At 44.1% G+C, this 27,385-nt stretch overlaps 4 protein-coding genes across 6 annotated transcripts; 3 read left to right on the forward strand and 1 right to left on the reverse strand.

Annotated features, from left to right (window-relative positions):
- Positions 1-28: 28 nt before the first annotated feature.
- si:ch211-69b7.6 (neuroblast differentiation-associated protein AHNAK) lies at positions 29-10,238 on the forward strand. 2 transcript variants are annotated; one of them, XM_029159934.3, is made up of 6 exons: positions 29-237; positions 506-626; positions 1,622-1,675; positions 1,764-1,881; positions 2,429-2,601; positions 2,859-10,238. In XM_029159934.3, exons 3-6 carry the CDS (start codon positions 1,673-1,675, stop codon positions 9,657-9,659), a joined length of 7,095 nt encoding a protein of 2,364 aa, XP_029015767.1. In that variant the 5' UTR covers positions 29-237; positions 506-626; positions 1,622-1,672; the 3' UTR covers positions 9,660-10,238. The 2 variants fall into 2 exon arrangements, with proteins under 2 accessions (XP_029015767.1, XP_055365354.1); XM_055509379.1 differs by having other exon boundaries at positions 29-626.
- A 16-nt stretch (positions 10,239-10,254) lies between these two features.
- Positions 10,255-13,235, forward strand: mrpl4 (mitochondrial ribosomal protein L4). The gene is made up of 9 exons (XM_029160499.3): positions 10,255-10,449; positions 10,879-10,960; positions 11,063-11,234; positions 11,329-11,380; positions 11,726-11,843; positions 11,911-12,017; positions 12,129-12,238; positions 12,319-12,392; positions 12,980-13,235. Exons 1-9 carry the CDS (start codon positions 10,402-10,404, stop codon positions 13,123-13,125), a joined length of 909 nt encoding a protein of 302 aa, XP_029016332.1. The 5' UTR covers positions 10,255-10,401; the 3' UTR covers positions 13,126-13,235.
- hyls1 (HYLS1 centriolar and ciliogenesis associated) lies at positions 13,191-17,515 on the reverse strand. 2 transcript variants are annotated; one of them, XM_029160410.3, is made up of 12 exons: positions 17,364-17,515; positions 16,928-17,060; positions 16,723-16,836; positions 16,547-16,620; positions 16,161-16,384; positions 16,018-16,073; positions 14,175-14,332; positions 14,044-14,083; positions 13,915-13,969; positions 13,744-13,825; positions 13,579-13,605; positions 13,191-13,366 (listed from the first exon to the last, which is right to left on the reverse strand). In XM_029160410.3, the coding sequence occupies exons 2-12, from the start codon at positions 17,025-17,027 to the stop codon at positions 13,232-13,234; spliced, it is 1,065 nt and encodes a 354-aa protein (XP_029016243.1). In that variant the 5' UTR covers positions 17,028-17,060; positions 17,364-17,515; the 3' UTR covers positions 13,191-13,231. The 2 variants fall into 2 exon arrangements, with proteins under 2 accessions (XP_029016243.1, XP_029016251.1); XM_029160418.3 differs by having other exon boundaries at positions 16,928-17,038; positions 17,364-17,514.
- A 60-nt stretch (positions 17,516-17,575) lies between these two features.
- On the forward strand, positions 17,576-26,797 carry col9a1a (collagen, type IX, alpha 1a). Its single transcript, XM_029160201.3, has 33 exons — positions 17,576-17,723; positions 17,926-18,163; positions 18,707-18,781; positions 18,958-18,996; positions 19,085-19,147; positions 19,700-19,753; positions 19,871-19,906; positions 20,003-20,026; positions 20,235-20,288; positions 20,371-20,424; positions 20,513-20,545; positions 20,771-20,827; positions 20,908-20,961; positions 21,034-21,087; positions 21,201-21,254; positions 21,780-21,833; positions 21,923-21,976; positions 22,065-22,118; positions 22,233-22,286; positions 22,389-22,442; positions 22,527-22,571; positions 22,668-22,721; positions 22,819-22,872; positions 23,007-23,060; positions 24,013-24,084; positions 24,357-24,392; positions 24,492-24,536; positions 24,617-24,649; positions 24,729-24,875; positions 25,030-25,084; positions 25,235-25,423; positions 25,781-25,858; positions 25,991-26,797. Exons 2-33 carry the CDS (start codon positions 18,089-18,091, stop codon positions 26,191-26,193), a joined length of 2,061 nt encoding a protein of 686 aa, XP_029016034.1. The 5' UTR covers positions 17,576-17,723; positions 17,926-18,088; the 3' UTR covers positions 26,194-26,797.
- The last annotated feature ends 588 nt before the right edge of the window (positions 26,798-27,385 follow it).

Here is a 27,385-nt window from a genome sequence, read left to right on the forward strand (position 1 = left end):
GCAGCCGCTCATTGTGAAAAGCAGCCCTGTGGCTCAGAAGACACCCAATGTGCTGCAGTGATCAGTGACTGTGGCTCTGTTTGTTCCAGGGCTGGACCCAGAGCCCGGTGGGGTTATTTAATGAGCCTGAGAACTCTTTGTTCTTCCATCCAGGTTCTCATGGACGCTCTTTGTCCTCAGCAGTGCGTGTGATCAGAGTGACTCAGGCTGTGAACGCCTGCCGCTCCCTTGGCTCAGGTCAGCATTTTTCTCATGTTAACACACTTCTCAGGGAGTGTTTGGTTTGTGTGTTGTGTTTTTCTTGCTCTCTCGGTTCCTGCTGTCCAGGTTTCGTCTGCAGTGCTGGAATCCGTCTGCGTGTACAGATGTGCTGATGTATGCGCTGAAGCGGGTCCGGCCCCTTCAGGTGTTTGTGTCTGTGGCTGCATGCTAATGAGGCATGCGCTGATCAGGGTGTGAGCCTGTGTCTGTTCATAGAGGTGGAACCTGTTTGTCTGCTTCGCAGCAGGTATTCGTGCCCCTGAAAGCTCCGCTCCTCAGTCATAACCTGCAGAGCAAACATCATGGAGTGAAACTCCTCAAACAGAAACCCCACAGCAGCCTGGCGCCACCTGATGCATCCTGAGGTGAGTTTGGAGGTTGTTGCTCGGCTGCGAGTGCAGCTGTCGCTCAGCTAGTTTCTATGAAGCCAATGCTGCTCTGCTCCTCAATCTATAACTTTAAAATGTGGTCACGGTTTGTTTTCATGTCTGTAAAGATGCTTGTGTTCGTTGGTGGCTGTGTTAACAGACATAAGTTGCTAATGTTGGTTCTTTGCATGTATTTGAATTGGTCACTTTGAGTCAATGCAGACACTTCTTATTACTAAACCACATGTCAGCTGTTTACTTGGTTTTATTTGCGTGTGGCTCACATGTGTGCTGTTCCAGCTTCATGGCGTTTATGACTGACTGACTCTTAGGCTGCTCTTCATCTGCACGATGCTTTTGGTGTGTTACAGTTGCACTGACTCCAGATCAGCAGAAATGTAGATACGTTTATTGATGTTTGACATCAAATCTAAAAGCTTTCTTGTGTGCGGCGTATGAGCAGGCACATTTCCTGTCATCCACTCATCACATCATGCGATAGAACAGCGTGTACAGTGTGTGGATGCGCTGAAGGTCTGTCAGCAGCTCCACATTGAGTGGGTGTGTTCACCTTGTGTGCTTCTCAACATGAAACACCCAACAACAGAACGCTTGTTTGCAGTACTCTTGATAAACCTGTTCATGATTTTCCTGAATGACCCAAGAACCCTGAAGGCAAAACTCACATACCTGAGAGACGCCTGCACCTGCTGTCACTCAGGGAAACACTGATGCTCTTGTACTTACAAGACCTTTAACAGAAGATTTATGTTCACATGTTCAGTGAGCTTTTTACACCTCTGGTATGTTTCAAAATTATTTCAACAGTTTACAAAGTAATGAATGCCGACGAAGGATTGTTTAATGCATTAGGTTGTCCTCTGTTTCACTGTGTGCGTTGTGTAAACTTTATTTAATTTATCTGTTTATCACTGTTCATGTGTCACTGAATTGCTGAATCTGTTTCCTTAATCGTTTATTTTCTCCTGCAGCTTTAATCCAAAGTGAGTTTGCAAATCCGCAGTGAAAGAAACACAAGGATCATGGTATGAACCAAATGTCCCTATGGTTTTAATGAAGTCATAATAATCAGTTATAGTTACAGTTATACTGCATGTGTAAACGTGTGTGTAGCTGTCGCACCGCAGAGGAAGAAGCCTGTCGGAGGCGCTGACCCTGGAGCAGTCAGAGGAGGGCGGCCTGGTCATCTCCAGCATCAACGAGGCCTCAGCTGATCAGGGCCTAAAGGAAGGTGAGCCGCTTCTGTCCAGCGGGAAGCAGAAAGTAGCTTGTACAGATAAATTAGTTATTGTACACAAGACCACACCTTAGAAATTCGAGTAAACTGTGGTTCACACGCAAGGACGTTTTAATACTGCTTTAGTTCAGCATAGAAAACATGGGAAAACAACACGATGCTCCAACAGTAAAACGCTGCCTCAGTTTCTGTGGCGTCTGTTCATTCAAGGGCAGGATTTAAATACATTCAGCTAAACGCTCCCTCTGCTTGTTCCTCCTTAAACAACCTTTAATATTTTGTTCAACCAATACAGTCAACACCCATAACAATATCAATACAACTGCATTTATAGGATATGAAATTATAAACATGCAGTTTTGAACAGTGATCTCGATTTCATAGAAATACAACACAATACTTTTTTCTAAACTCACAGAGATCAAATATAAAAAAACTTGTTTGGGAGGTTTGCTTTGCTAAATCATAGCTTCCTGTTGTGTCTCTCTATATAACCATTGTTTATGCAGAAATGTCATTGTCATGTCAATGTCCTTTGCAGGGGATGAAGTTCTTGGGGCAACAATAAATTTTGATAAACTGTCAAAAGAAGATGTTCTAAAGGTGTTGAAGCTGATGGAGCCCTTCAATGACAAGGTCCAAGTCCTTACCAAGAATAATTTAAGCAAGAGTCTTGAAAATCTGGACGTAAGATCTGCTAAGAATCCTGAGACGGTAGGTTGAAGATAGAAAACAAAACCAATGACTGCTTTTGATTTCATTTACTTGTTGTTTTGTTGTTGTAATGTTTTAATGTTCTACTAAATGTTTGAATTCAGGTTCCAGCCTTGTCATGTTGTCCTTCTGCTTCATTACACTTGTTATCAACCATTATTGAAATGAATCCCCACTTGTAGATAATTGTGACAGAATCATTGATATGCTACACGTGTGTGACACTTCATTAACTACGTTTTGCCTGACATTTGTAGATGCTGCAGGATTCCTACAGTAAACTCTACAATACCAAAATCAAGAAGTTTATTAAGGGTGACTTGGTTGATGCTGAGGAAGACAGTAAGAACAGCAGCGGCACTACAAAGCCAACCACACAAGGCTCGTCCAGGGGAGACCCAAAACAAGCCACTGGCTTGCCTCGTCTGGGAGTTGACTTTGGACTCAAAAGCCAAAACTCAAAGCGCATTAATGCTGATTTAGAAGCTGATGATTTGGGGCTTACAGCTGCAACAGATGGCAGCAATCTGAACCTCCCACCATTGGGTTCTGGGTGGGGTGGAGCTCAGGTACCAAAAGTGAAGGGCAAAGGCTTACAGATTAAGACTGCAGACTTCCATCAGTCTGGAAATTTGCCAGAAGGTCAAAATGTTGCTTTCGGTGGTGAAAAAATTCCAAACGCTGACAGCCCTTCACTTGATGTGAGGATGCCAAAACTTGAAAGACCATATACTGCAATTGAAAGCAGTGGGGAGATGGGAACTGTGGGAACCCCAGATGTTTCCTTTGGCAAACTCAGTCATTCCAAGAAACTGAAAAAGCCAGATCTAAATTTGGACGATCCTGTCAGTTTTGTTCAATCACCCAACCTTCGGCTATCTGGGCAGTCTACTGACTTAGATTTGGAAATGCCAGGCATTAATGGGTCACAATTTGACTCAGATGGACCACACATGGATATGCCTTCAGCTAAAGTCAAAAGAACTCCTAAGAAACCAAAGATTGATGTAAATTCTCCAGATATGGATATGAATGTTTCATCGGGTAAACTGAACATGCCTAATTTTGGGTTCTCAGGTAAAAGTGAAGCTGATGTTAGAACACCAAAGTCACCTGGCATTAATAATCCAAAAGGATTCCAGGCTCCCAAGTTCAAAATGCCCAAATTTGATTTACCTGATCGAAGTTTTACTGGAGATGTACATGGGTCAAATAATCTAGATCTTGAGGTACCTTCTCCTAGATTGAACATTAATGAAAATGGTCCATTAGCAACAGTGGATATTGATGCAGGGATGAAGACACCTGAACTAAGTGATATCAATATCAATGCTCCCTCAGGCAAAATGAAAATGCCTAAATTAAAAGGTCCAAATTTAGACATGAACACAGATCTGAGCTCACCAGACTTTAATGTGAAGACTCCAAAGATGAAAGGTGGATTTGATACTCCTGATGTGGACCTTCCCAACATGGACCTTAAGGCACCAAAGCTAAACGTTAACACTCCTGACCTCAACGTAGGTTCATCCAAAGGCAAACTGAAAATGCCCAAAATGAAAATGCCTAAATTTAGCTTCCCAGGCTTAAAAGGACCTGAAATTGATGGAAAATTAGACCTTCCAGATGCAGATGTAAAAACCCCCAATGTCAACCTCAGAGGTCCTAAAGCTGATCTCGAAATGCCAGATTTTGATGTTTCTGGTCCATCTGGAAAGATCAAGAAGCCAAACCTGAACCTGCCTAATCTGGGTCTGTCTGGTCCAAAATTAGATGGCCCTAATCTGGACTTCAAGACACCTGACCTGGATCTATCTGGTCCTGGTCTCAGCGGGGGAATGAATGCACCAGATATAAACATGCCAAAACTTGACCTTAAAAGCCCAAAGATGGACCTCAATGCTCCAAAGGTCAACCTAGACATGCCATCAGGGAAACTGAAGATGCCAGAGCTTCATGCTCCAGACTGGGACATCAATGCTCCCTCAGGCAAAATGAAAATGCCTAAATTAAAAGGTCCAAATTCAGACATGAACACAGATCTGAGCTCACCAGACTTTAACGTGAAGACTCCAAAGATGAAAGGTGGATTTGATACTCCTGATGTGGACCTTCCCAACATGGACCTTAAGGCACCAAAGCTAAATGTTAACACTCCTGACCTCAACGTGGGTTCACCCAAAGGCAAACTGAAAATGCCCAAAATGAAAATGCCTAAATTTAGCTTCCCAGGCTTAAAAGGACCTGAAATTGATGGAAAATTAGACCTTCCAGATGCAGATGTAAAAACCCCCAATGTCAACCTCAGAGGTCCTAAAGCTGATCTCGAAATGCCAGATTTTGATGTTTCTGGTCCATCTGGAAAGATCAAGAAGCCAAACCTGAACCTGCCTAATCTGGGTCTGTCTGGTCCAAAATTAGATGGCCCTAATCTGGACTTCAAGACACCTGACCTGGATCTATCTGGTCCTGGTCTCAGCGGGGGAATGAATGCACCAGATATAAACATGCCAAAACTTGACCTTAAAAGCCCAAAGATGGACCTCAATGCTCCAAAGGTCAACCTAGACATGCCATCAGGGAAACTGAAGATGCCAGAGCTTCATGCTCCAGACTGGGACATCAATGCTCCCTCAGGCAAAATGAAAATGCCTAAATTAAAAGGTCCAAATTTAGACATGAACACAGATCTGAGCTCACCAGACTTTAACGTGAAGACTCCAAAGATGAAAGGTGGATTTGATACTCCTGATGTGGACCTTCCCAACATGGACCTTAAGGCACCAAAGCTAAATGTTAACACTCCTGACCTCAACGTGGGTTCACCCAAAGGCAAACTGAAAATGCCCAAAATGAAAATGCCTAAATTTAGCTTCCCAGGCTTAAAAGGACCTGAAATTGATGGAAAATTAGACCTTCCAGATGCAGATGTAAAAACCCCCAATGTCAACCTCAGAGGTCCTAAAGCTGATCTCGAAATGCCAGATTTTGATGTTTCTGGTCCATCTGGAAAGATCAAGAAGCCAAACCTGAACCTGCCTAATCTGGGTCTGTCTGGTCCAAAATTAGATGGCCCTAATCTGGACTTCAAGACACCTGACCTGGATCTATCTGGTCCTGGTCTCAGCGGGGGAATGAATGCACCAGATATAAACATGCCAAAACTTGACCTTAAAAGCCCAAAGATGGACCTCAATGCTCCAAAGGTCAACCTAGACATGCCATCAGGGAAACTGAAGATGCCAGAGCTTCATGCTCCAGACTGGGACATCAATGCTCCCTCAGGCAAAATGAAAATGCCTAAATTAAAAGGTCCAAATTTAGACATGAACACAGATCTGAGCTCACCAGACTTTAACGTGAAGACTCCAAAGATGAAAGGTGGATTTGATACTCCTGATGTGGACCTTCCCAACATGGACCTTAAGGCACCAAAGCTAAATGTTAACACTCCTGACCTCAACGTGGGTTCACCCAAAGGCAAACTGAAAATGCCCAAAATGAAAATGCCTAAATTTAGCTTCCCAGGCTTAAAAGGACCTGAAATTGATGGAAAATTAGACCTTCCAGATGCAGATGTAAAAACCCCCAATGTCAACCTCAGAGGTCCTAAAGCTGATCTCGAAATGCCAGATTTTGATGTTTCTGGTCCATCTGGAAAGATCAAGAAGCCAAACCTGAACCTGCCTAATCTGGGTCTGTCTGGTCCAAAATTAGATGGCCCTAATCTGGACTTCAAGACACCTGACCTGGATCTATCTGGTCCTGGTCTCAGCGGGGGAATGAATGCACCAGATATAAACATGCCAAAACTTGACCTTAAAAGCCCAAAGATGGACCTCAATGCTCCAAAGGTCAACCTAGACATGCCATCAGGGAAACTGAAGATGCCAGAGCTTCATGCTCCAGACTGGGACATCAATGTTCCCTCAGGCAAAATGAAAATGCCTAAATTAAAAGGTCCAAATTTAGACATGAACACAGATCTGAGCTCACCAGACTTTAACGTGAAGACTCCAAAGATGAAAGGTGGATTTAATACTCCTGATGTGGACCTTCCCAACATGGACCTTAAGGCACCAAAGCTAAATGTTAACACTCCTGACCTCAACGTGGGTTCACCCAAAGGCAAACTGAAAATGCCCAAAATGAAAATGCCTAAATTTAGCTTCCCAGGCTTAAAAGGACCTGAAATTGATGGAAAATTAGACCTTCCAGATGCAGATGTAAAAACCCCCAATGTCAACCTCAGAGGTCCTAAAGCTGATCTCGAAATGCCAGATTTTGATGTTTCTGGTCCATCTGGAAAGATCAAGAAGCCAAACCTGAACCTGCCTAATCTGGGTCTGTCTGGTCCAAAGTTAGATGGCCCTAATCTTGACCTCAAGACACCTGACCTGGATCTATCTGGTCCTGGTCTCAGTGGGGGAATGAATGCACCAGATATAAACATGCCAAAACTTGACCCTAAAAGCCCAAAGATGGACCTCAATGCTCCAAAGGTCAACGTAGACATGCCATCAGGGAAACTGAAGATGCCAGAGCTTCATGCTCCAGACTGGGACATCAATGCTCCCTCAGGCAAAATGAAAATGCCTAAATTAAAAGGTCCAAATTTAGACATGAACACAGATCTGAGCTCACCAGACTTTAACGTGAAGACTCCAAAGATGAAAGGTGGATTTGATACTCCTGATGTGGACCTTCCCAACATGGACCTTAAGGCACCAAAGCTAAATGTTAACACTCCTGACCTCAACGTGGGTTCACCCAAAGGCAAACTGAAAATGCCCAAAATGAAAATGCCTAAATTTAGCTTCCCAGGCTTAAAAGGACCTGAAATTGATGAAAAATTAGACCTTCCAGGTGCAGATGTAAAAACCCCCAATGTCAACCTCAGAGGTCCTAAAGCTGATCTCGAAATGCCAGATTTTGATGTTTCTGGTCCATCTGGAAAGATCAAGAAGCCAAACCTGAACCTGCCTAATCTGGGTCTGTCTGGTCCAAAATTAGATGGCCCTAATCTGGACTTCAAGACACCTGACCTGGATCTATCTGGTCCTGGTCTCAGCGGGGGAATGAATGCACCAGATATAAACATGCCAAAACTTGACCTTAAAAGCCCAAAGATGGACCTCAATGCTCCAAAGGTCAACCTAGACATGCCATCAGGGAAACTGAAGATGCCAGAGCTTCATGCTCCAGACTGGGACATCAATGCTCCCTCAGGCAAAATAAAAATGCCTAAATTAAAAGGTCCAAATTTAGACATGAACACAGATCTGAGCTCACCAGACTTTAACGTGAAGACTCCAAAGATGAAAGGTGGATTTGATACTCCTGATGTGGACCTTCCCAACATGGACCTTAAGGCACCAAAGCTAAACGTTAACACTCCTGACCTCAACGTAGGTTCATCCAAAGGCAAACTGAAAATGCCCAAAATGAAAATGCCTAAATTTAGCTTCCCAGGCTTAAAAGGACCTGAAATTGATGGAAAATTAGACCTTCCAGATGCAGATGTAAAAACCCCCAATGTCAACCTCAGAGGTCCTAAAGCTGATCTCGAAATGCCAGATTTTGATGTTTCTGGTCCATCTGGAAAGATCAAGAAGCCAAACCTGAACCTGCCTAATCTGGGTCTGTCTGGTCCAAAGTTAGATGGCCCTAATCTGGACCTCGAGACACCTGACCTGGATCTCTCTGGTCCTGGTCTTAGTGGAGGAATGAATGCACCAGATATAAACATGCCAAAACTTGACCTTAAAAGCCCAAAGATGGACCTCAATGCTCCAAAGGTCAACCTAGACATGCCATCAGGGAAACTGAAGATGCCAGAGCTTCATGCTCCAGACTGGGACATCAATCCTCCCTCAGGCAAAATGAAAATGCCTAAATTAAAAGGTCCAAATTTAGACATGCCAAAGGTTAAAGGGCCTCAGGTTGATGGAAACTTTCATGGCCCTGATATTGACATTAATTCACCAAATTATGGTCTTAAAGGAGGTAAAACCGATTTTAAATCACCAAATGGGGATTTCAGTAGCCCATCGGGAAAAATAAAGAAGCCACATTTAAAAATACCTGATGTGGGTTTTTCTGCTCCAAAGTTAGATGGACCTGCCTTGGAAGTCAAGTCTCGAGACCCCAAAGCAAAATTGCCCAAAGGGCCAAATTTGAACATACATTCCAACCTTCAAAGTCCAGATCTGAATTTCAAAACTCCAAAGATAAAAGGGCCAAATGTTGACATAAATAGAGATCTACATGAACCTTACCTAAATATTACACATTTAGATGTTGATGGTCCAAAAGGCAAATTAACAATGCCAAGTTTAACAACACCAGATGTTAGTCTTTCTGGACCCAAAGTAAAACCAGTGGGCCTGAACATTTCAGGACCTAAAGTGAAAGGACCTGGTAGGCCAGACCTCAACATTGATGATCCTGCATTAAGTTCCAAAAGACCATCTGGTAAGAATCACAGATCAGATATGACAGATTTAAGCATGAAAGTGCCCAACCTGAACACCGATGGAGAGGTCAGACTTCGTCACCCTGATATGAAGTCAGCCAGGGCCAAAGCGAGGTCCAGCTTTCCTATGGTGGACACAGATTTAAGACAGCACATCGATTTTAACCATCCAGATCTTAACATTGATGATTTTACAGAGAAGGATCATGTGCTTCTAGCAAGAGGTTCACCTCACCTCCAGGTGTCACGTGACCATGAACAAGCGATCTCCTCTTCGGGAGTTAATATTAACAGAGGCGATCCCAGACACAAGCGACACATCTCAACTGAAGCATCTTTGAAGCAGCCTGTAGCTAAAGCTCGACTGCCACAGTCTTCTGAGGATTTATCAGTAAGAGTTCCTGACAGTTCAGATGGTTACTATGTTACTGTTTTTCCCACTCAAGCACAAAATCAAAAAACACCAAACCGCAAATATAACACCCTCGGAGGTCTTGAATTTAATTCAAAACATTTGGACCTTGAAGTTCCAGATGAAAAAGACCTGAAAGGGTCAACGTTCTTTTTCTCCAACCTGGTGTAGGCTTGTATGAAACTGCAGCTACTCTGGGTTATCTAAACATTTTGTATGGAGTTTATTTATTTGCACGAAGGTTTTGTGTGAACTTATTTTTACTAAAAATGCTGGATTCTTGCACTTATTTTATATGTAATGTACATTTTTAATCTCTTTACAATTTTTTTGATGCCCAAACATAAGGAACACATTTGTACATTTTTTTCTTTTATTTTCTCATTTATTCTTTTTCTTTCACTAAACATTTCTTTAGTTTCATATCATCGACTAGATGTACAAATATTTCAATTTTACATAACATTCAGATTTTACTGTATATTTTATTCTATTCTTTATTCACTGGGGTATAAATAACTGACTTTTATTAAACGATTAAGACATGTTTTGTATCTGACACTTGAATTTTCAATTTTTGCACAGTATAAAACAGTAGTTAAATAGAAAAAGACGCTACTGTTGTTTTTTTAAAATATAAAGTAAGTGTTTTATGTATGCTCAGGTTGCTTTTGTTTAAGATAGCATATTATTTAATGAAGTAGAATTAATAAACAACCCTCATCAACCGAAAAGGGAGGGAACAGTCGGTGTGTTGCGTCATCAATATGCGCCGGTGCTTCACACGGGAAACACCACGACCTTTCAAGCAGCAGACGCCAACAGGACAGGAACGTTAATAATGTTTGTTCCGCGGTTATAGAAGGAGATTCTGAGTTTCTGTGACTGTGGGGAAAAAAAAGCATGAATTGACATGTTTCGCTTGTCTTTGGTCGTGTGCAGCAGAAGAGCCTCGCAAAGGGTGAGTGACGTTAGCATGTTAGCATGAAGCTGCTGCAGCGTGATTTAGCCGTTGCGTTCAGGTAAACATAGTAAGATTAAGAATCTGCGCACGCGCTTTTATTTGCGTAGGTAGCCTCCAGAAAAGTAAAACATTTCTGAAATCAGATGAATGATAAAAGTCAAGAAACTCGACGAGCAGCAGAATATCAGATTAATTTGTTAATTGTAAAACGAACCGCTTGTTTAAACAAGAAACAAACAGAATATGTTTAAACCACCGATAAAGCTACTGAAGTTAGTTTTAATTTCTTTATCAAAGATATTAATAACATAATGTTGTTTTAATCGAAACGAACTACTGCCAGTCACGGAGAATATTCCATCCGACCATAACTGTGCGGTGTTGCTCTCAAGCTGCTTCTGATTCTCTAAATCGTCTTTCGCACAGTTCGCCTCGTCCTTCTCTGGTCAGAGTTCTCTGCCTCCTAATTTACTTCTGCCTACAAACCTTGTGGATCCCGCAAGATTAAGTGAGTCTGAGCTCCTGTGCTAAACTGATCACGTTAATGTAAAGGACGTGAATCCTGACATCAGCGGCTGAACTCTGCGGCGGCTGCTTTGCTTGTGTTCAGAGCGTCGTCCTCCTCCTGCGGACTCGCCTCTGCCTCTGCTCCGGAAGTGTGATGCCGTCGTTCCTGCTCATCTGAGTCCCGTCCACGCGTGGGTGGAGAGTCTGCAGAGCCAGGACGCGGAGCCGCTGGGTTTGGCTCAGCTCCACCCTGATGTGTTCACGGTGCCTCCAAGGTAAAGACTGGTTCGTGGTTAATAAACTATGTCATGGATATTAAACACAGAGAGAAACTCTGCATTGACAAGCTGTTTGTTGGTGTTCTCTCAGACTCGATATCCTCCACAGCGTTGAAATATGGCAGAGAAACTACAAAAGGATTGTGAGTACACATTACAATACAACGCTGTCTTGTGTTAAATTGTGTCTTTCTTTAATCCATGTAACTGCAAAGATTTGGTTTATGTTGTTGTGTTCAGCTGCGTCTGCTGTGAACTTGAATATGTCAGTAGAGCAACTAGTTATTCTTAAGAATTAAATGTAAAAAGACAAACCAGTGTTCACATTCGTTGGAACCGAATTCTTTAAGCTTGCAATATTTTATATATATTAAAACTCTATGTTTATTGGTTCTGTTCAGTGCTGGATCGGAAGACATGTCAGTTCCATCCATCAAAAGGCTCATTCAGTTCTGATTATCTTTGCTTAATGGTTTTGATGTGTTTAGAGCCACGCCAAGACGAAGGTCCGCTCTGAGGTCAGGGGTGGAGGCAGGAAACCCTGGAGACAGAAAGGGAGTGGACGCGCCCGGCACGGAAGCATCCGATCGCCGATATGGAGAGGAGGTGACCGTTTGTTTATTTAACTATAACGTTCACAGATCTGAAGTGTGACAGGTGATGTGTTCCTCAGGTGGGGTGGCTCATGGGCCCAGAGGACCAACCAGCTACTACTATATGCTGCCCATGAAGGTTCGAGTACAAGGACTCAAAGTGGCGCTGAGCTCCAAGATGGCGCAGGTACCTGAAACCACTTGTCTTTCTCACTTCAACTGTAAAGAACCAAGTCAGCGGAAGCCGTTAAAGTCACCAAACTACTGTTGATGTGTTTTTTTTAATGCTCCTTTTCAGGACTACCTTCACATTGTGGACTCCCTCAACATCCCCACTCCAGATCCTCAGTACCTGTTGGACCTGATCAGACACAGACACTGGGGCGAATCTGTTTTAATAGTCGATGTGTGAGTTTCATTTATTATATTTTCTTTTAACATTGACCTTAACACAGTAAAGTTCAGCCCTGTTGGTCTTGTTTTTCCAGAGGTGAAGAATTTCCTGAAAACATCCTTCAGGCCACAGCAAACCTGAAAACGGTCAACATCATTCCAGCTGTTGGTGAGTTTCTGTGAATTTGTCGTTTCACCTTTTGAATCAAGCTGGAGTGAGAACAGCAGATGATAAACAGGGATGTGTGTGAAAACAGAAGCTCTATGTTTGCATCTAGCACTGACGCCAAACCCGCACCCAAGCACAGCTTTGTCATTAGTAGTGGGTGTTGACCCAAATAATGGCAGGTAATATTTAAGAATGAAGAGAGAGAGATTTTCTGTGCAGAGAAATTATCATTTATTTCTTTGCAAAAGTCCTCTGAAACACCTCAGGGGACTTTTTGCCAGTAGTAGTGCTGTTTTTTTTCCTGAACCTGCCCCAGTGAGGCGCTAAACAGGGGGGCGGAGCTAAACGACAGGTAGGTCCAATCACTGCAGCTCAGGTGATTCGTCACAGCGCAATGCAATCTACGTTTTGTAGGATACGACCATTTTCAACCACAACACATTAACTTTGTTTTCCCTGTTTTCTCTGGACTTAGACCATCAATGTTGTTGCACATTTTTGCTGATAAAATGTAAAATGTTCACAACACATCTTGCTTTTAAGCGCTTTTAAGTATCGCTTTAAACATGTTTTCATTTCTCCGTCAGGTCTGAATGTCCACAGTATGTTGAAACACGAAGCGCTTCTCCTCACTGTGGAAAGCGTCCGGTTTCTGGAAGAGAAGCTGCTGTGGCACGACGAGCGCTACGCACCTCTGTACCCCTTCAAACTACCCTACTCTGACTTCCTATAGGTGACACGGGTCTCTACTAGTTTGTTTTCTTTATGTTGAACAAAGTTACCAATAAATTATAAAACTGGTATTAAAAAAACATTTTAATAAAAAGCATTTAAAAAATCTAATATTTGCAAGTAAATTTGTGTGGAAGGAGGCCGTTGGCCAGGTCGTTCCTGACCTCCCAGCGGAGCGCCGAGCGCTTCTTCTCTGTCGGTACCACGTAGGTGTTGGGCACATAAACCCTCCGAGGTTTAGGCTGCAACGCAAGAACATGTCAGAGGTTCTCAGCCCACAAGAGGAACAGAGCCAGGATAACAGTGGTCACAAAACAATATCCTGACTTGTACATGCACCAATTAGACAGGGTTTACATGCAGCAGCACCAGGATGCTTTACGTTTATATACAGTTTAAATGCTGGAAGTCAGAGCATCAAAGTAGTAGAAAAATGTTGTATGGAGATACTTACAGGTGGAGGCTGGTAGGCAAGTTGTTCCTGAAAACAAGAGCAATACATAAATACATAAAAGGAAGAACAAGTTGCAAACACAATGAAGCTGAAGTTCATCACACTGTGGTTTCAGGTCTGTTTATTTATTAGGCAGTCATTTTGGTCCAGGTTCTAGGTTCCTACCCTGATCTCCCAGCGGAGGGCTCTCCTGTCCTTCTCCCCTGGAAGTTTAAACATTTCCCAGAGCTGCTTATACTGGAAATACCTGCAGACGTTTCAGTCAGTTATTAAAACAGCTGATTGGAATGTTTACGCTTTGTTCAACCATCAACGTTTAGACGTTTGTGAACGTACTTGGCCACTGGGTCGGTTTTCCTCATGCTTTGCTGACTCATCACAGGACGGATAACTGAAACGAGTTATTTAGATGAATAAACATTCCTTAGGTATTAACATGAAGCTCACGCGTTTGTGTTCACTTACAGGATTTAGGTTTGGGTCTGGGGTCTGCACCACTCCTAGTCTGGCCAAATTCAAAATAGACAAGTTTATCATTCACACGATTGAGCAGATGAGAAAACAAAAAGCTGAGGTACAGAGACTACATTACCCACCATGCCCTGGAGGTAGGATTCAAACGCGCTCAGAGGAATCTCCTCGCCGCTGGACGCGTCACTCTCACTGGTTACGTCTTCGTTCTCAGTGTCAGAGTCGCAGTGGGCAGATGTGGATACGTGAAGATCAGCCAGTCGCTCCTGCAGAAAACTCACATCTAATGAAGAAACAACATCCATGTTCAAATGTCTGAAGGCCACAGTCATCAGGTCACAAACAATGGATATGTGGTAAAACGGTCCTGAAGCCACTAAACACTAACCGCTTCAGACAAACACATTACAACACGTAGAGAAAGATTTTTAAAAAGCATCTTATTCACATGATTTTTCAAAGGTGAAGGTTAATATCCTACAAGCTGAACTGAATCACGACGAGTAAATAGACACACACACACACACACACACACACACACACACACACACACACACACACACACACACACACACACACACACACACACACACACACACACACACACACACACACACACACCAGTTAGAAACAGTGGCAGTAGTACAAATGTTACTGCTCTTTCACACCTCTAACACCCTCGGACCGTTTACCCTTCCTCTGCCTCAGGTTTCCTTCCCATTCCTCACACATCTTGTCGTACATCCTCCAGTTGAAATCCGCTGTAGAGTCAATAAACCTGATGTCTTTGTTGCTTGAAGACTCATCCGGATTCTCCAACTCTACTGTGCTGTCAGCTTCTTTGTCTCTGTCCTCTTGCTCTCTAAGCTCTTGCTGTGCATCTTCTCGTTGCTCAGGATCATTTACCAGGTCTACTTTTCTAAGGGATTCATCCTGTGTCACAGAAAAAAGACGTTTTTCCTCAGGTGCTTCATCTGTGGCATTTTCAGAATTGGTTTTACTTCTGTCTTCTTCCAGGTTCATGTCTTTATGCTGTTGACCATTGTCGCCACAACCTGCCACGGCGGCTTCAGGCCCGTTGTCTGCCTCACGCATGGATTCAATATCAAACCCTCCAAGGCTGCAGAGTGAGCGATCCTCTTCTGCGTCCCTTGTCTCCGACAGATCTCCCCGACTGTCTTGGTCAAGCTCCATCATGGTGTGATCGTCTCTGAAGCCTCCTCCCTCATGCTCCTCTGGTCTGTAGGTGCTGTATCCAGAGGTCACAAGACTTGGAACTGAACTTTCAGAACCAGAGCTAAAACTTTCTTCATCATCATCATCATCATCATCATCATCATCATCATCATCATCAGTAGTTTCATCTTCCAAACTCTGTCTGTGAGAATCTTTCCCGTAGATAAGCTCAGACTCCTCTCGCTCTTTAGCCTTCTGAAGAGCGCCCCCAGCTTCTGCGACAGGTCTGAACTCTTCCTCCTCTGTAGATGGCTCCACGTTGTCTTCATCATCATCATGCTGCTTCTCTGTGTCGGACCAAAAAGAGGCGCTGTCGTCGTCGCTCTCCTCGTCCAGCTGGCTGTTGCACATTTTGTACATGGTGGTGATTCACTGTCCTGCTGATGTGTGTGATCTGTGGAGGCTTAAGCAAAGGCTAAGAGGATTATGTGATATCCAGGAGCCTCAAAGCTGTTCTTTTCTGCTGAAACAGCGCCGACTGCTGGTGGCCAGAGAGATTACGACTTTGACTGACTGCATATCAGTCATTTGTTTAGGGAATTAATGCTCTTTATTTTCCTGTCAAGTGACTGAAACTTGGGAACTGATGACCTGTGTAAACTGTGTTAGTATGAACTCTTAAGCAGCTTGTCTTTGTCACTCAACAACAGTTCTTGTCTAAGTTCCCCATTTAATTTAATTTAACCATATACTTTTGGAAAAATTTCTAAAAATACAGCCTGTGTATATTACCTGAATCTTCACTGTAGACTGATTCATCGCAAACGAGAGACTGTCCTTGATGTTTCCTGTTAAAAATACATTTGATTTATAAACCACTGATTGGTCCAAACAAAAATAGTAAAATGAAAAACAAGCAATCTGGCACCTGTTACCTCAGGACTTTTCTCTTGATGAAGCGTTTCCCCTGGGTGTCCGGGGAGGATGTGTAGCTGTCAGTGAGGGGAGGGGGGAGGGTGTCCTCGGGGTCTGACTTGACCTGCAGACAGCTGGGAGCACCGAGAGGCAGCTGAGGCTTCTGAGTCACAGAGTGTTTAGCGTACGAGTCACTGGGTCCACTCTGCCTTCTGTAATCCATGTTCTGATAGGTGGGTAACACCTGAAGGCAACGTTACACAATATATTAATGTATGCACTCATGTCTGTGAGTCATGACTCCTCTGTTGCTTGTTCTAATGTTCAGGGAGCTTGGGCAGAGGCTCAGGGTGTAAAAATGTATCTGATCACAAATGACATGGTGTGATGAGTGGTTAACACTTACCCGTCTGTCTTTGTCAGCTTTAGATGCGTGTAAGAAAAATCCTTCACCAAACTCTTTAAGCTGACAGTGACTAACTGTTAGAAAAACATGCAAAAAGCAATGAAACACCAAATATGTTCCACACAACAACTGATTGAAGTCTTCAATTACAGTGAGCACCCAGCCAAGTGCAAGACCTTTCTCTTTGGTGTAGGCGGGAGGACTGTGCTGAGAGGTGGCTGATCTTCTGGAGGTCGTCCGGTTTGAGGCCAGTGCTGTCCATTCTCCATTTTTAATCAATCCGTCAATCTCTGAATGACAGAAACAGTGACAGTATCGTCTAATCTTAGTTAAACCACAGGAAACGTAACTATTACACCACATTACACTGGGGACACAAACCTTGCTTGAATGCGCAAAGCCTGTGTTTAGGTATGTTCTTGTAGCCGAGGATCGCCAGTTGCTCTTGAATTTCCTCTTCTGAGAAATCAAAGTTGTCCATTATAGCGTCAACTTCAAGGAGATAAAACAAAATCTGAGGGGAAACATCCCAATAGAGGTAAACACAAGGAAACACATACTGTATCTGTTTAGGTCTGTTCGTGGTGTTGTGGTCTATGACTCAGTTGACGTCAATGTTCTTACACTCGAATGAAACTACATATTAGAAACATTTCCTTAGTGTCAGCTAAAAGCGACCGCTCAATGACGTAGCCTAGCATAACCCGACCTGGCACAACAGCATGAAACTCAAGAGCTACAGGACTGAGCTAGGCTAAAACTGAACTAGCAGCAAACACCAGCGATGCTAATGAGAGCATTAACGGCTGTTTCTTACCCGAACATCGTCTGTTCCACTGTTACAACGACTACGTTGTGCATAAACGAACCTTTACGTAAATCTGTGCTACTTGATCGTGTCGCACTGTTTCCATAAAACGCTGTGTCCACAGCACCAAGACAACAGCCGTTAACGAGCTTTGAAAATGACGCCAGCTGACGTCGTCGACGTACTTCCGGTTGTTTCTTCTTCTCTCACTTCATTTGTGGTTGTAAATCGCAACCATCGCCATCTTTAGGCCTGAGGCGTCAGTCTCTCTGGACTAGTTATAATACATGCAACATTACATACATTAAACTATGAAAAACATCCACATAAGGAGAAAAACACACTCTTACAAACAAGACTCGTGATGAGGTCAGTATTTCACTTCAATGACATAAAAGAAGACAGGACAACGTGGGGTTACTTTGATCGTTAAATGAGTAAAAGGCTTCACAAAGAAATGTCCTAAATAAACATTTTAAGTAGTTGAATTATTCACAGCAAGTGTAAATATGATATAAACCATCGTCTCCTTAAGATTCCTCTGCCTGTGTGCCCTCGTTTTCATCTTTAGCTACACTCCACCCTTTGTGAAGAACGAGGCCCTCCTCCCTCTCCAGCGTCTCTTGAATTATCGGGCGTCCCAACATCCTTCTCCTCCAGCAGACTGTGGGCTTTCAGTTGGGGGGACACTGACAGGTGGACCAAATCTGGGAAAAGGAGACTTTTAGCGAGACATGGCTCCGTCCAGGATCAGTCTGGAGTCTCTGTTGGTGCTTTTGCTGACAATCGTGCTCATTTGCTCGGCTCAGGTGAGAAAAAACTGTCTTTTTTGCTCCTTTAGAAGAAAACAATGCTGGGATTGTTTGCTGCGGTCTTACTTCTACATCAGATTATTATTAATGAATAACACTTTTATACTGTATCTATGTATCTATTTCACAGCTGCAGGTTCATCTTGTCTTGTCAAATGAGAATTCATTTGATTTTATTGTGTTGAAATATTTGAATCTGTAAAGTAATTTTAACACCTCTAGTTTGTTATCAGTATGTTTGCTTTTAGTATCGAGTCACTAAAAAAGCTAAAAGAATGATTTTAATGATGTTTTCAGCTAAATGATTGAAAGCTGATGTTTTAGATTGGTTGACTTGGCACCGACAGCAGAACTAATCTGAAAACATGCACTGACTTAGGTGGTGTAATCAGACTAAAATGGGAAAACAGGCTCCGTTTCACGACCTTTCTCACACATCGTGTGAACAATGAGACTCTGTGTGAGTGTCAGCAGCAGCGGGGGTTGATGATATTCTGAGATGAATTTCAGCAAAAGCCCATTTTTGTGTTTGTTTTACAGAGGGGCCCGGTTGGACCCAGGGGCCCCCCAGGCCCCCCAGGAGCAGCCGGTGTGCCAGGAGTAGACGGCATCGATGTGAGTTGGTGACCTCTCAGATGGGTCATTCTTGGGTCGATCAGTGGCCGAGGAGCAGCAACATTAGTGCTAGTGTTCAGTGATGATTCATGATGTAACAAAAGCCTGAAAACAAAACTTTCTGCATCTATGGTAACAGAAAACCTCTTTTCCATCTCCATCTTATTTGTCTTTAGGGCGACAGAGGAGAAGACTCCACTGTAACTGGAGGCCCGGTGAGTTTACACTTCTACTCCCTGTTGTTTGGGTTCATGATGCTCAATCCAGATTGGTGCTGATGAGAGCTGATCCTTCTGTCTCCAGGGTCCTGTTGGCGACAATGGCAGAGATGGAGCTCCTGGAGCTCCAGGTCTTCCAGGCGCAGATGTAAGTGAATCAGGTTGATGGAAGTGAGGTGAACATCAGGAGCGGTTGGATCACACATTTTACTATTTTGATGTGCTGTTCAGACCAGAGGCGGCGTGGGTTCAGATCAGAGCTGCTGTGAGCTTTCTTTTGTGAGCCATCGCGGGGAGTGTAGCAGGACAAGCTGCCCACACACGACCAACAGCAGACAAGTGCATGCTGGGAAAGAATTGACCAGATTCTCCCTGGCTTCATCCTCTGGGACGCAGAGGATGGATTCAGGAGTCAAGGGGAAGCAATGCACAACCTGAAGATCCAGGGAGAGACTTTGTCTTTGCATGTGAACTTTAGAGGACGTGATGAGCACAGACTTGCACTTAATGCAACATAACGTTTAACATAACATTCAGGCCTTCAAACACTCCCTGATGATAGAGAAGTAGGTTTCACACAGTCAGAGCTGTCAACCTGTAGAGGGCCAGAATACTGACGGCTGGTATTCACTGACCACTGACGCTGACTATTCCTCCATCATGACGGTGCTGAGTCAAGTATATTGTGTTGTCTTTGCAGGGACCTGTCGGACCTCCTGGGGTTTTGGGCCCAGTCGGCCCAAAAGGGTCCAAAGTAAGTAAAGCCGACATCAGCCTGAAAGATGTGGATGGAACCTGGTTCCTGTGGTTGGAGGGACTGCAGAGGACCAAACATATGAACACATTCTAATGGCAGTTTGCTTGTTCTCAGGGGGAACCTGGGGCCCGCGGGCCTCCTGGGGAGCCTGTAAGTGCAGTTGAGCCTCTGTCCATCCATGAATCTAGCTTGACGTGTATGTGTTGATCTGTTTTGGTTCTGGTGATAATTGTCGCTCTCTCACAGGGTGTTGGAGCTGACGGGCTCGATGTGAGTACTTCTAACATTAAATTGTCAATACGGAGGTAAACATCTTAGTGAGCTCAGAAATGAACCCTAGTGTCAGCTACCTCTCTGTTCACTGGTTATTATTGTAACATCATTAAGTTAGTGTGTGAGAGCAGGAAGCTCTGTTTTAATGGAAGCTGAACCTTCACTCTCCGGCACCAGCTCAGACACGTGGACATGTTTGTTTCAGGGCCTTCCTGGGACAGACGGGCTTCCAGGTGAACTGGGCAAAGTAGGACTCCCTGTGAGTAAAGACACATCTTATCCTAAATGAGGTGATTACGGTCTGTCCCCAAACGTTGACAGGACTCCTTTCTGTCTCACAGGGGGACAGAGGTCGGAGAGGACAAGTTGGTCTTCCTGGTCCTATTGGGCCTCGGGTAAATATCCCAGAGTTGGCCTCTGCTGTCGTATGATCCGGGACACGAGTCGACTCGCTGCTGATGTTTTGACCTTTGTTCTGTGCAGGGACTTCCAGGCGTGTATCAGGGCGAGGACCTGGTAAGTTTGGTCCCAAATAAAATCCATTACCAATCAATGGAGGATGTGTAGAAACATGTTCCTGCTGCTCCAAATGGAGAAACACACCACTCTTATGAATCACACTGTAAATGCCAGACGTAGTGTAGATTCAAACCTCCTAAAAGTGCTTCAGAAACGATAATATGATAACGTGGAGGCATCAGGTCTCTTCCATGACCTCAAATAGGCTGCTGTGTTTTCCAGTGCCCCAACGCCTGCCCCACGTCTCTGACTGGATATCCTGGTCTCTCCGGCATGAAAGTGAGTCCAGTTTCACCAGCTCTGGCATCATTTTTGTTAGTGGCTCTTTAGTTCCTTGTTAACATTTTGCGTGTCTGTAGGGCCACAAAGGGGTTAAAGGTGAATCGGGGGAACCTGGGAGACAAGGACACAAGGTAGAAACGCGAGACAGAAAGCAAATAGCTTAGGTTCAGATACCGACTTAACTGTGGCCTGTTCTCTGTCAGGGAGAAGAGGGGGAGCAGGGGCCTACAGGAGAAGCTGGAGCTCAAGGAGCACCAGTAAAATATTAGACCATTCAACAATCCAGCTGAAAGATGAGAGCAGCTTAATGTCAAACATACTAACATGAGACATTTCTGTGTGTTCTCCTGTGTCCGCTGAGTGATTTCAGGGCCCAGGTGGACCTAAAGGCCTGCCAGGAATAGTGGGCTCCAAAGGGGACAAGGTAGGAGAACCCAAATCAGTTCAACCTGAGACAGACAAAGGCTAAGTGTTAATGGGTGGCATTTAAATGTTCTGTTTTTATGGGGGTCACGTTGCTGTTGCTGAGGTTATTATTATATAGATGTTGTTGTCTAGGGCACTTTTTCTAAATTTCTTGTAAGATTGCGAAATGTTTAATGCACAGTCAAAGGAAGCAAATATAAGAGGGTTAGATCAATTCTCTGATCCATCTGCTGCATCTCTAAGATTAGCTTTAATGTTAGCGCCAGTGTGTCGGTGTGAAGGAGTCCAACAGCAGATACAGTCAAACCCAATCCGAGATTGAGATTAAAATCTCCCCCATTTTCATTTGCATATAAGAAGAAGATGCACAGTTTAATACTCCCCCCATTTCCCTTCAGGAGACCTGTATATTTTATAATATGTTAGGTGTTAATTATGATAGTAAATGATTCATATTTCTTGGAGACCTATCTATAAAAGGATTGTTAAACTAAACTTTAACAACTCTCCAAATTTCCGACAGGGACCTCGTGGAAAACCTGGTGACGTGGGTCCTCAGGGGATTCAGGGAGCCCCAGTGAGTTCCTGTTATTCGGTCACTGCTGCAGTTTCCCTTCTGATAATCTGACCAAATGAAGGTATTAAATGCTGAGATTTCTTGTAAAGGGTGATCGGGGTCAGAGAGGAGCCATCGGTGAGTCGGGACCGAGGGGAGTGACGGTAGGAACCTAAAAATTTTATGCCTTTGAGCCTAACTTAGTGTATTCTAAGCTTTGGTCATGAGTTTTGCTTGTTTGTGTCCCTTCAGGGGGACCCAGGTCCACCAGGAATCAGAGGAGTGCCAGGGCCAAAAGGAGAGTCTGTGAGCACAGCCTAATATGATTAGACCCATCATTGTGTCAGCGTCCTCACTACGATTCTACATTAAACCATGTCACAGTGTCTGTTCTTAGCTCGTTTCATGTTCTTTCATCAGGGTCTTCCTGGTCCAGACGGCCGTGAGGGAATACCTGGACTTCCTGGATCCAAGGTAACTTCCACTGCCAAGATCAGCAAACCCTTAAAGCTGCTTGACTTTTAATGAAATTTGGGTCAGTCACATTAAAGGTCACATAGTTTCTGGTGTTTTCAGGGTTTTCCAGGGAAAAATGGAGCTCCCGGTGACCCCGGCCAACAAGGACTTCCTGTAGGTGACCTCTGACTTCCTAATTCATCACTAACCACTCTAAATTGTATGATGTTGACGTCTGGTACTGTTTTTCACACACAGGGTTTACCAGGTGCTTATGGACAAAAAGGACACAGTGGTGTAAAGGTATTCACACACAAACAGCCCAGTTCTTCTACTGAAACATGAGAACATTTACATGTAACAAATCTTAATTGTTGTCTTTCTCCCTTTGGTTTTCAGGGTAACGCAGGCGATCCAGGGGTTGTAGGACTGATGGGGTCTCCAGGGAAACAGGTGGGCGTAAAACTCCCTAAAGGGCTTTTAATCAGAACTGGCCCTGACCTACCCATTGGTATGTAGGTATTTAATTTGACGCCTTGTTTTATCTCAGGGTGAGCGAGGAGAGCAGGGTGAGCTGGGACCCGTTGGACCCAGAGGAGGACCTGTGAGTGAGACTTAATAACGCAGGCTTCAATTTTTATCAGCTCACATGAAAATGCGCAGCTGACTGTTTCATCCTCTCTTTCACACCTTAATGTACTTGCATCGAGCTAAACCAGTTTGTTTCTCTGCTGTAAGGGGGCGCAGGGGGAGCGAGGACCTGAAGGACCCCCAGGGTCACCCGGAGCCAGGGTAAGACCTGCTGCAGAGCTAGCCTCATGCCTCAATCATCCCCAGACTGGAGTATTAGAGCAGGAGGAGACCACATTTTAGCTAAAGCAACAAACTGAACGAATGTGGCAGCTGTAGACAGACAGAAGGCATCAGAGTCAGGCGAGGGTCAAAGGTTATTGTTTTATTATGAGATGAACATCCGAGATGAGGCAGAATGATAGCTGATTATCTGCTGTAGGTTTAATGTTGTTTGTTTTGGAATATCCAAATCTTAGGGGAATTATTGTAATTTGTTTCAGAAAATGCACGATAGAAACAAGCTCCAGACTGTGAACGGCAGCTGTAAGAAAAACATCTAATCGAAGTACTTTTGAAAAACATTGGTTAAACCTAGTTGTCACAAAGCAAAAGACTTGGGGCGAAGGACCATCTGAACCTCTGTGCTCAGCACGTTTAAGTGATGGATGCTGAGACGAACGTGTTTAAAGCATGGCAGGACTCTATGAACTTCTACCCTGTGGCTAATAGTCTAATCCAGCCCTGAGCAGGTATGAAGGGCCTCTTGTTACAGATATCTGATGTCGCAGGGGCTGTTTCTGCAGCTCAGGGCGGATTTGGGGCAATAAGCCCTGAAAGAGCTCTCTGTTCCCCAGGAATGCCACTAAGCGGTAGTCTGACTGGTACAACCCCCCCCCCCCAAGCCTCGGAGGCAGGGGGCATCTCATCTGGACGATGTGAAGCTGGAAACGTTTTATTTTTCTCTGAAAATGTGGTCGGGTGAATGAGAGGACGTTTTTTATGCTGCACACAGTTGATCCTCTGTTTGGTGCGTGTGCAGGTCACCGTGTTTTTTAATGTGTGTGTGTGTGTGTGTGTGTGTGTGTGTGTGTGTGTGTGTGTGTGTGTGTGTGTGTGTGTGTGTGTGTGTGTGTGTGTGTGTGTGTGTGTGTGTGTGTGTGTGTTTTAATAGGGAAGCGGAGGGGACCCAGGCTTCCCAGGACTTCCTGGACCTGCTGGCTATCGCGGCCAAAAGGGAGACAGGGTGAGAGCAGGCATCAGCTACATGTACTTCTTCAAACTTCAAACATTACTCGACTCTAAGCTGTTGGTAAAATACATGATTAGTAGTTAGCACCAATACGTTTATATTAAGTACTTTTCTATCTAAGTCTGACTACTGCGAGCCTCATTCAAGCAAAAAAACTAGGTTAATGGTAAAAACATTTATAACTTGTAAAAGTTCAGAATATTTATCAATTTTTTTTACCACAGATTGAAAAACAAGCACAATAGTTAAAATGTTTTCTTTCCCAGGGTGCAGTTGGTTTTAATGGACCTAAAGGAGACCAGGTATGTTCCATTAAATACAACATAAAGCCAGGTATCACACTGGAAAAACACAGCAAGTGCTGATTTGCAGCTGATCAAATGTCCCGTGTGTCTTAACAGGGGCCTCCAGGTGCTGAAGGAACCTCAGGGGAGCGAGGAGACCTGGTGAGTGTCTGCGTCTGGACGAGTGGAGAAAATATTAAAGGCTTTAAATGTAAACACTCAATGGCATGTTTGTGTTCTAGGGAGAAGAAGGAGAATCAGGAGAGAAAGGATCTGTATGTTAACTCACATCAGTTACTTTTATTGTTGCTGGCAGAGGTGGATCTAAAACACAGGTGCCTGTGTTGCTTTCAGACCGGCCCACCAGGAGAGACAGGAAATAAAGGCCCTGAGGGAAGCAGGGGTTTGCCGGGCAGAGAGGGCAAACCAGGCCAACCGGGGCCACGCGGCATGCAGGGCGACATGGGGGTACCAGGCCTGCCTGGAGCTCAGGGCCCAGCGGTGCGTTCACTTTGAAGATTCGCAAAATGACCAAGTGTAATCAGAGGAATCTGCTTAGCGTAGGGTGAAAGGCCACGACCTTTTTGAACATTTAGCCTTAACACTGACATCGGACAAAATGACCCATCACTACCAAGCATGTTTGTTTGCACAGGGAAAGGCACCAACAGACACGCACATCAAACAAGTCTGCATGAGGGTGATGCAAGGTGAGTGTTCTAATGTGCCTCTGAAAAACAAACTCAGTCAAAGTCACACGTTTCACGATTCATTGGGAAAGTTTAATGATCCAACCTCATAAAGATGCTGCTCCATCTTAACTATCACTAAAATGCAAACCACGTCCTGTGGTCCCACAGAGCAGCTAGCCCAGCTCGCGGCCAGCCTCAGTCGACCCGAGTCAGGCATCGCTGGGCTGCCCGGTCTTCCCGGCCCACCTGGACCTCCGGGCCCCACTGGAGATAACGGTTTCCCTGGACACCCCGGATCACGAGGACTTCCTGGTCTGAAGGGGCCACCGGGTTTGTTAGGACGTAAAGGACCCAAAGGTGAGTTTCAGATTAGTAAGACTGAATTTCAGTGATAATAGTGACTTAATTAACCACAGAAGCTGTGATGGTTTAGGCTTGAGGATGAAAGAGAAGCCTAATGTGTCATAGTATTTGTAAATTACAATCAAACACTAGAAGAATGTTTTAGGCCTCTGCAGAAAACGGGCTTATTAGACACGAGGAACAAACGGACCTTGGTCAGATCAACATTTGTACCCAAACTACATCTTGGAGCAGGAATTTTATGAGTGCTTCCACCGGACAATCCTTATTGTCTCCATGACACTCTGATCCAGTTGAAGCTGGCACTTCAGCAGAAAATAGTAACTTCAATCATGTGTTTCCTCTCTGCAGGAGACCAGGGTGACAAAGGGGAGCGAGGGCTCACCACAAGGGGAGCTAAAGGGGAGTCAGGAGCTCCGGGGATGGCAGGTAGATGATTTTAGGATGGCATCCTCATTAGTCTCTCCCTCTGCTGACTTCCTTTAATCCAAAGGTCGGGCATTCAGCAGAAAGTGTAAAGGCTGCACAGATTCTTCCCACGTGCTCTCTCTCATCTTTCAGGCGAGCCCGGCCGACCGTCCTACGGCAAGGACGGCCGTGACGGAGAGAGAGGACCTCGAGGCATTCCTGGAGCTTCAGGCGTTCCCGGGCCTCCTGGTCCTGCCGGGCTCAACGGGTACTGTGAGCCATCGCAGTGTGTTCTACCAAACCCACCAACCTTTCCACCAAAGGACTCCAGCATGAAGGGCCCCAGCGACATATGAGCGGCCAGAGCTGAACTGGAGACTCACAGACTGGAACTGCATGAAGACTCGTCCATCTGGGTTTTGTGACTTGGTTTGTACGTTTTCTAAATTTGGTCACTTGATTTTTTACTTTTTCGCCACAAAGCAGGGCGAACAATGAACAAGAGGCATCAGCTCCAGACAAAGTTCACCCTTACCTCAATTTTGCCTTTTGTGTACTGTAAAACTAAAGGAGCTTCATATTTTGAAAAGATTAGCCACGTCAAGACATGCAGCTGCATTTTAGTCCACGCAGCCATGAAACAATCTGAAAGTGTTTCTGGATGTTTCTGTAAATGTGTCAATATGCAAATTCTGATGCTGGATACACTGTGTTTGTATCCGCGTTTATCCACATACATCCTTTCTGTGCCTTCCCTTTAAACGTAGGATGCGTTTGGCAATTTCTCTGTCACAACAGTTGTTTTTGTGATTGGAGGTTTTATGACTTCTTATTTATTATATCAAGGTTTGACAGGACATCTTCAAGTTGTACAAAGGAGGAAATAAACACATTTTGATAAAGTCTTGCATGTTTTATATGGAAAAGTATCAAAGCGCAACAATTAAAGTGGAATTACTACACTGTTTATATTTCCTCCTAACAAGCTGATTTAGATAGACTCTAATGATTTTCTCCAAACTAACATAGAACTCATCTAACAAACATTTCATCTAATTTGGGATTCAAATAATTCTTCAACCGTGTTTTTGCTGTGAGCAGCAGGGAGCTCTGTCACCGACCTGTGGCTGAAGTACTTCATTAAAGGGTGGTTCTGTCTTTAAGATGGACTCTTTTCTGGTTCACATCTGAAAACAGTGATAGTGACAGCTTAGTGTCCTGTGACTGACAGGAAATGAAACAATAAAAAGGTTTTAATAAACAGTAGGTAAAGTGAAGCAAAACTAGTCAAACAGGGTAAAACAACTTTGATCAAGTTTATAGTTTGGGCGGTTAAGTTCACGGACAGTTTACTGAATCGTCTGACGTCATCTTGTGCTACTTAGATCTGACTTCTGTTAAAATTGCAGCTAAAAGGAGTTGAACACAGGATCGGCTGATAAAATGTGGTTGGAAGCTTTGAGGGGAAAATAGAACCAGAAGTTAGAGAAAAAAACATCCCACTTTTACCCATGAAAATGATTGCATCCTAAAACCACTGCAAGTAAA

Source organism: Betta splendens, chromosome 1 (genome assembly GCF_900634795.4).
Source record: "Betta splendens chromosome 1, fBetSpl5.4, whole genome shotgun sequence".
Classification (NCBI taxonomy): Eukaryota; Metazoa; Chordata; class Actinopteri; order Anabantiformes; family Osphronemidae; genus Betta; species Betta splendens.

Coding starts and splice junctions, on each gene's coding strand:
- col9a1a (XM_029160201.3), top strand. CDS start 18,089: ATGGCTCCGTCCAGGATCAGTCTGGAGTCTCTGTTGGTGCTTTTGCTG. Junction 18,164..18,706: donor TGCTCATTTGCTCGGCTCAG/GTGAGAAAAAAC, acceptor TTTGTTTTACAG/AGGGGCCCGGTTGGACCCAG. Junction 22,287..22,388: donor CTGGACTTCCTGGATCCAAG/GTAACTTCCACT, acceptor TGGTGTTTTCAG/GGTTTTCCAGGGAAAAATGG.
- hyls1 (XM_029160410.3), bottom strand. CDS start 17,027: ATGGACAACTTTGATTTCTCAGAAGAGGAAATTCAAGAGCAACTGGCG. Junction 16,837..16,927: donor GCTTTGCGCATTCAAGCAAG/GTTTGTGTCCCC, acceptor TCTGTCATTCAG/AGATTGACGGATTGATTAAA. Junction 13,970..14,043: donor CAGACCCAAACCTAAATCCT/GTAAGTGAACAC, acceptor AACTCGTTTCAG/TTATCCGTCCTGTGATGAGT.
- mrpl4 (XM_029160499.3), top strand. CDS start 10,402: ATGTTTCGCTTGTCTTTGGTCGTGTGCAGCAGAAGAGCCTCGCAAAGG. Junction 10,450..10,878: donor GCAGAAGAGCCTCGCAAAGG/GTGAGTGACGTT, acceptor TCTTTCGCACAG/TTCGCCTCGTCCTTCTCTGG. Junction 11,381..11,725: donor AGAGAAACTACAAAAGGATT/GTGAGTACACAT, acceptor TGATGTGTTTAG/AGCCACGCCAAGACGAAGGT.
- si:ch211-69b7.6 (XM_055509379.1), top strand. Junction 1,882..2,428: donor TGATCAGGGCCTAAAGGAAG/GTGAGCCGCTTC, acceptor TGTCCTTTGCAG/GGGATGAAGTTCTTGGGGCA. Junction 2,602..2,858: donor CTGCTAAGAATCCTGAGACG/GTAGGTTGAAGA, acceptor TGACATTTGTAG/ATGCTGCAGGATTCCTACAG.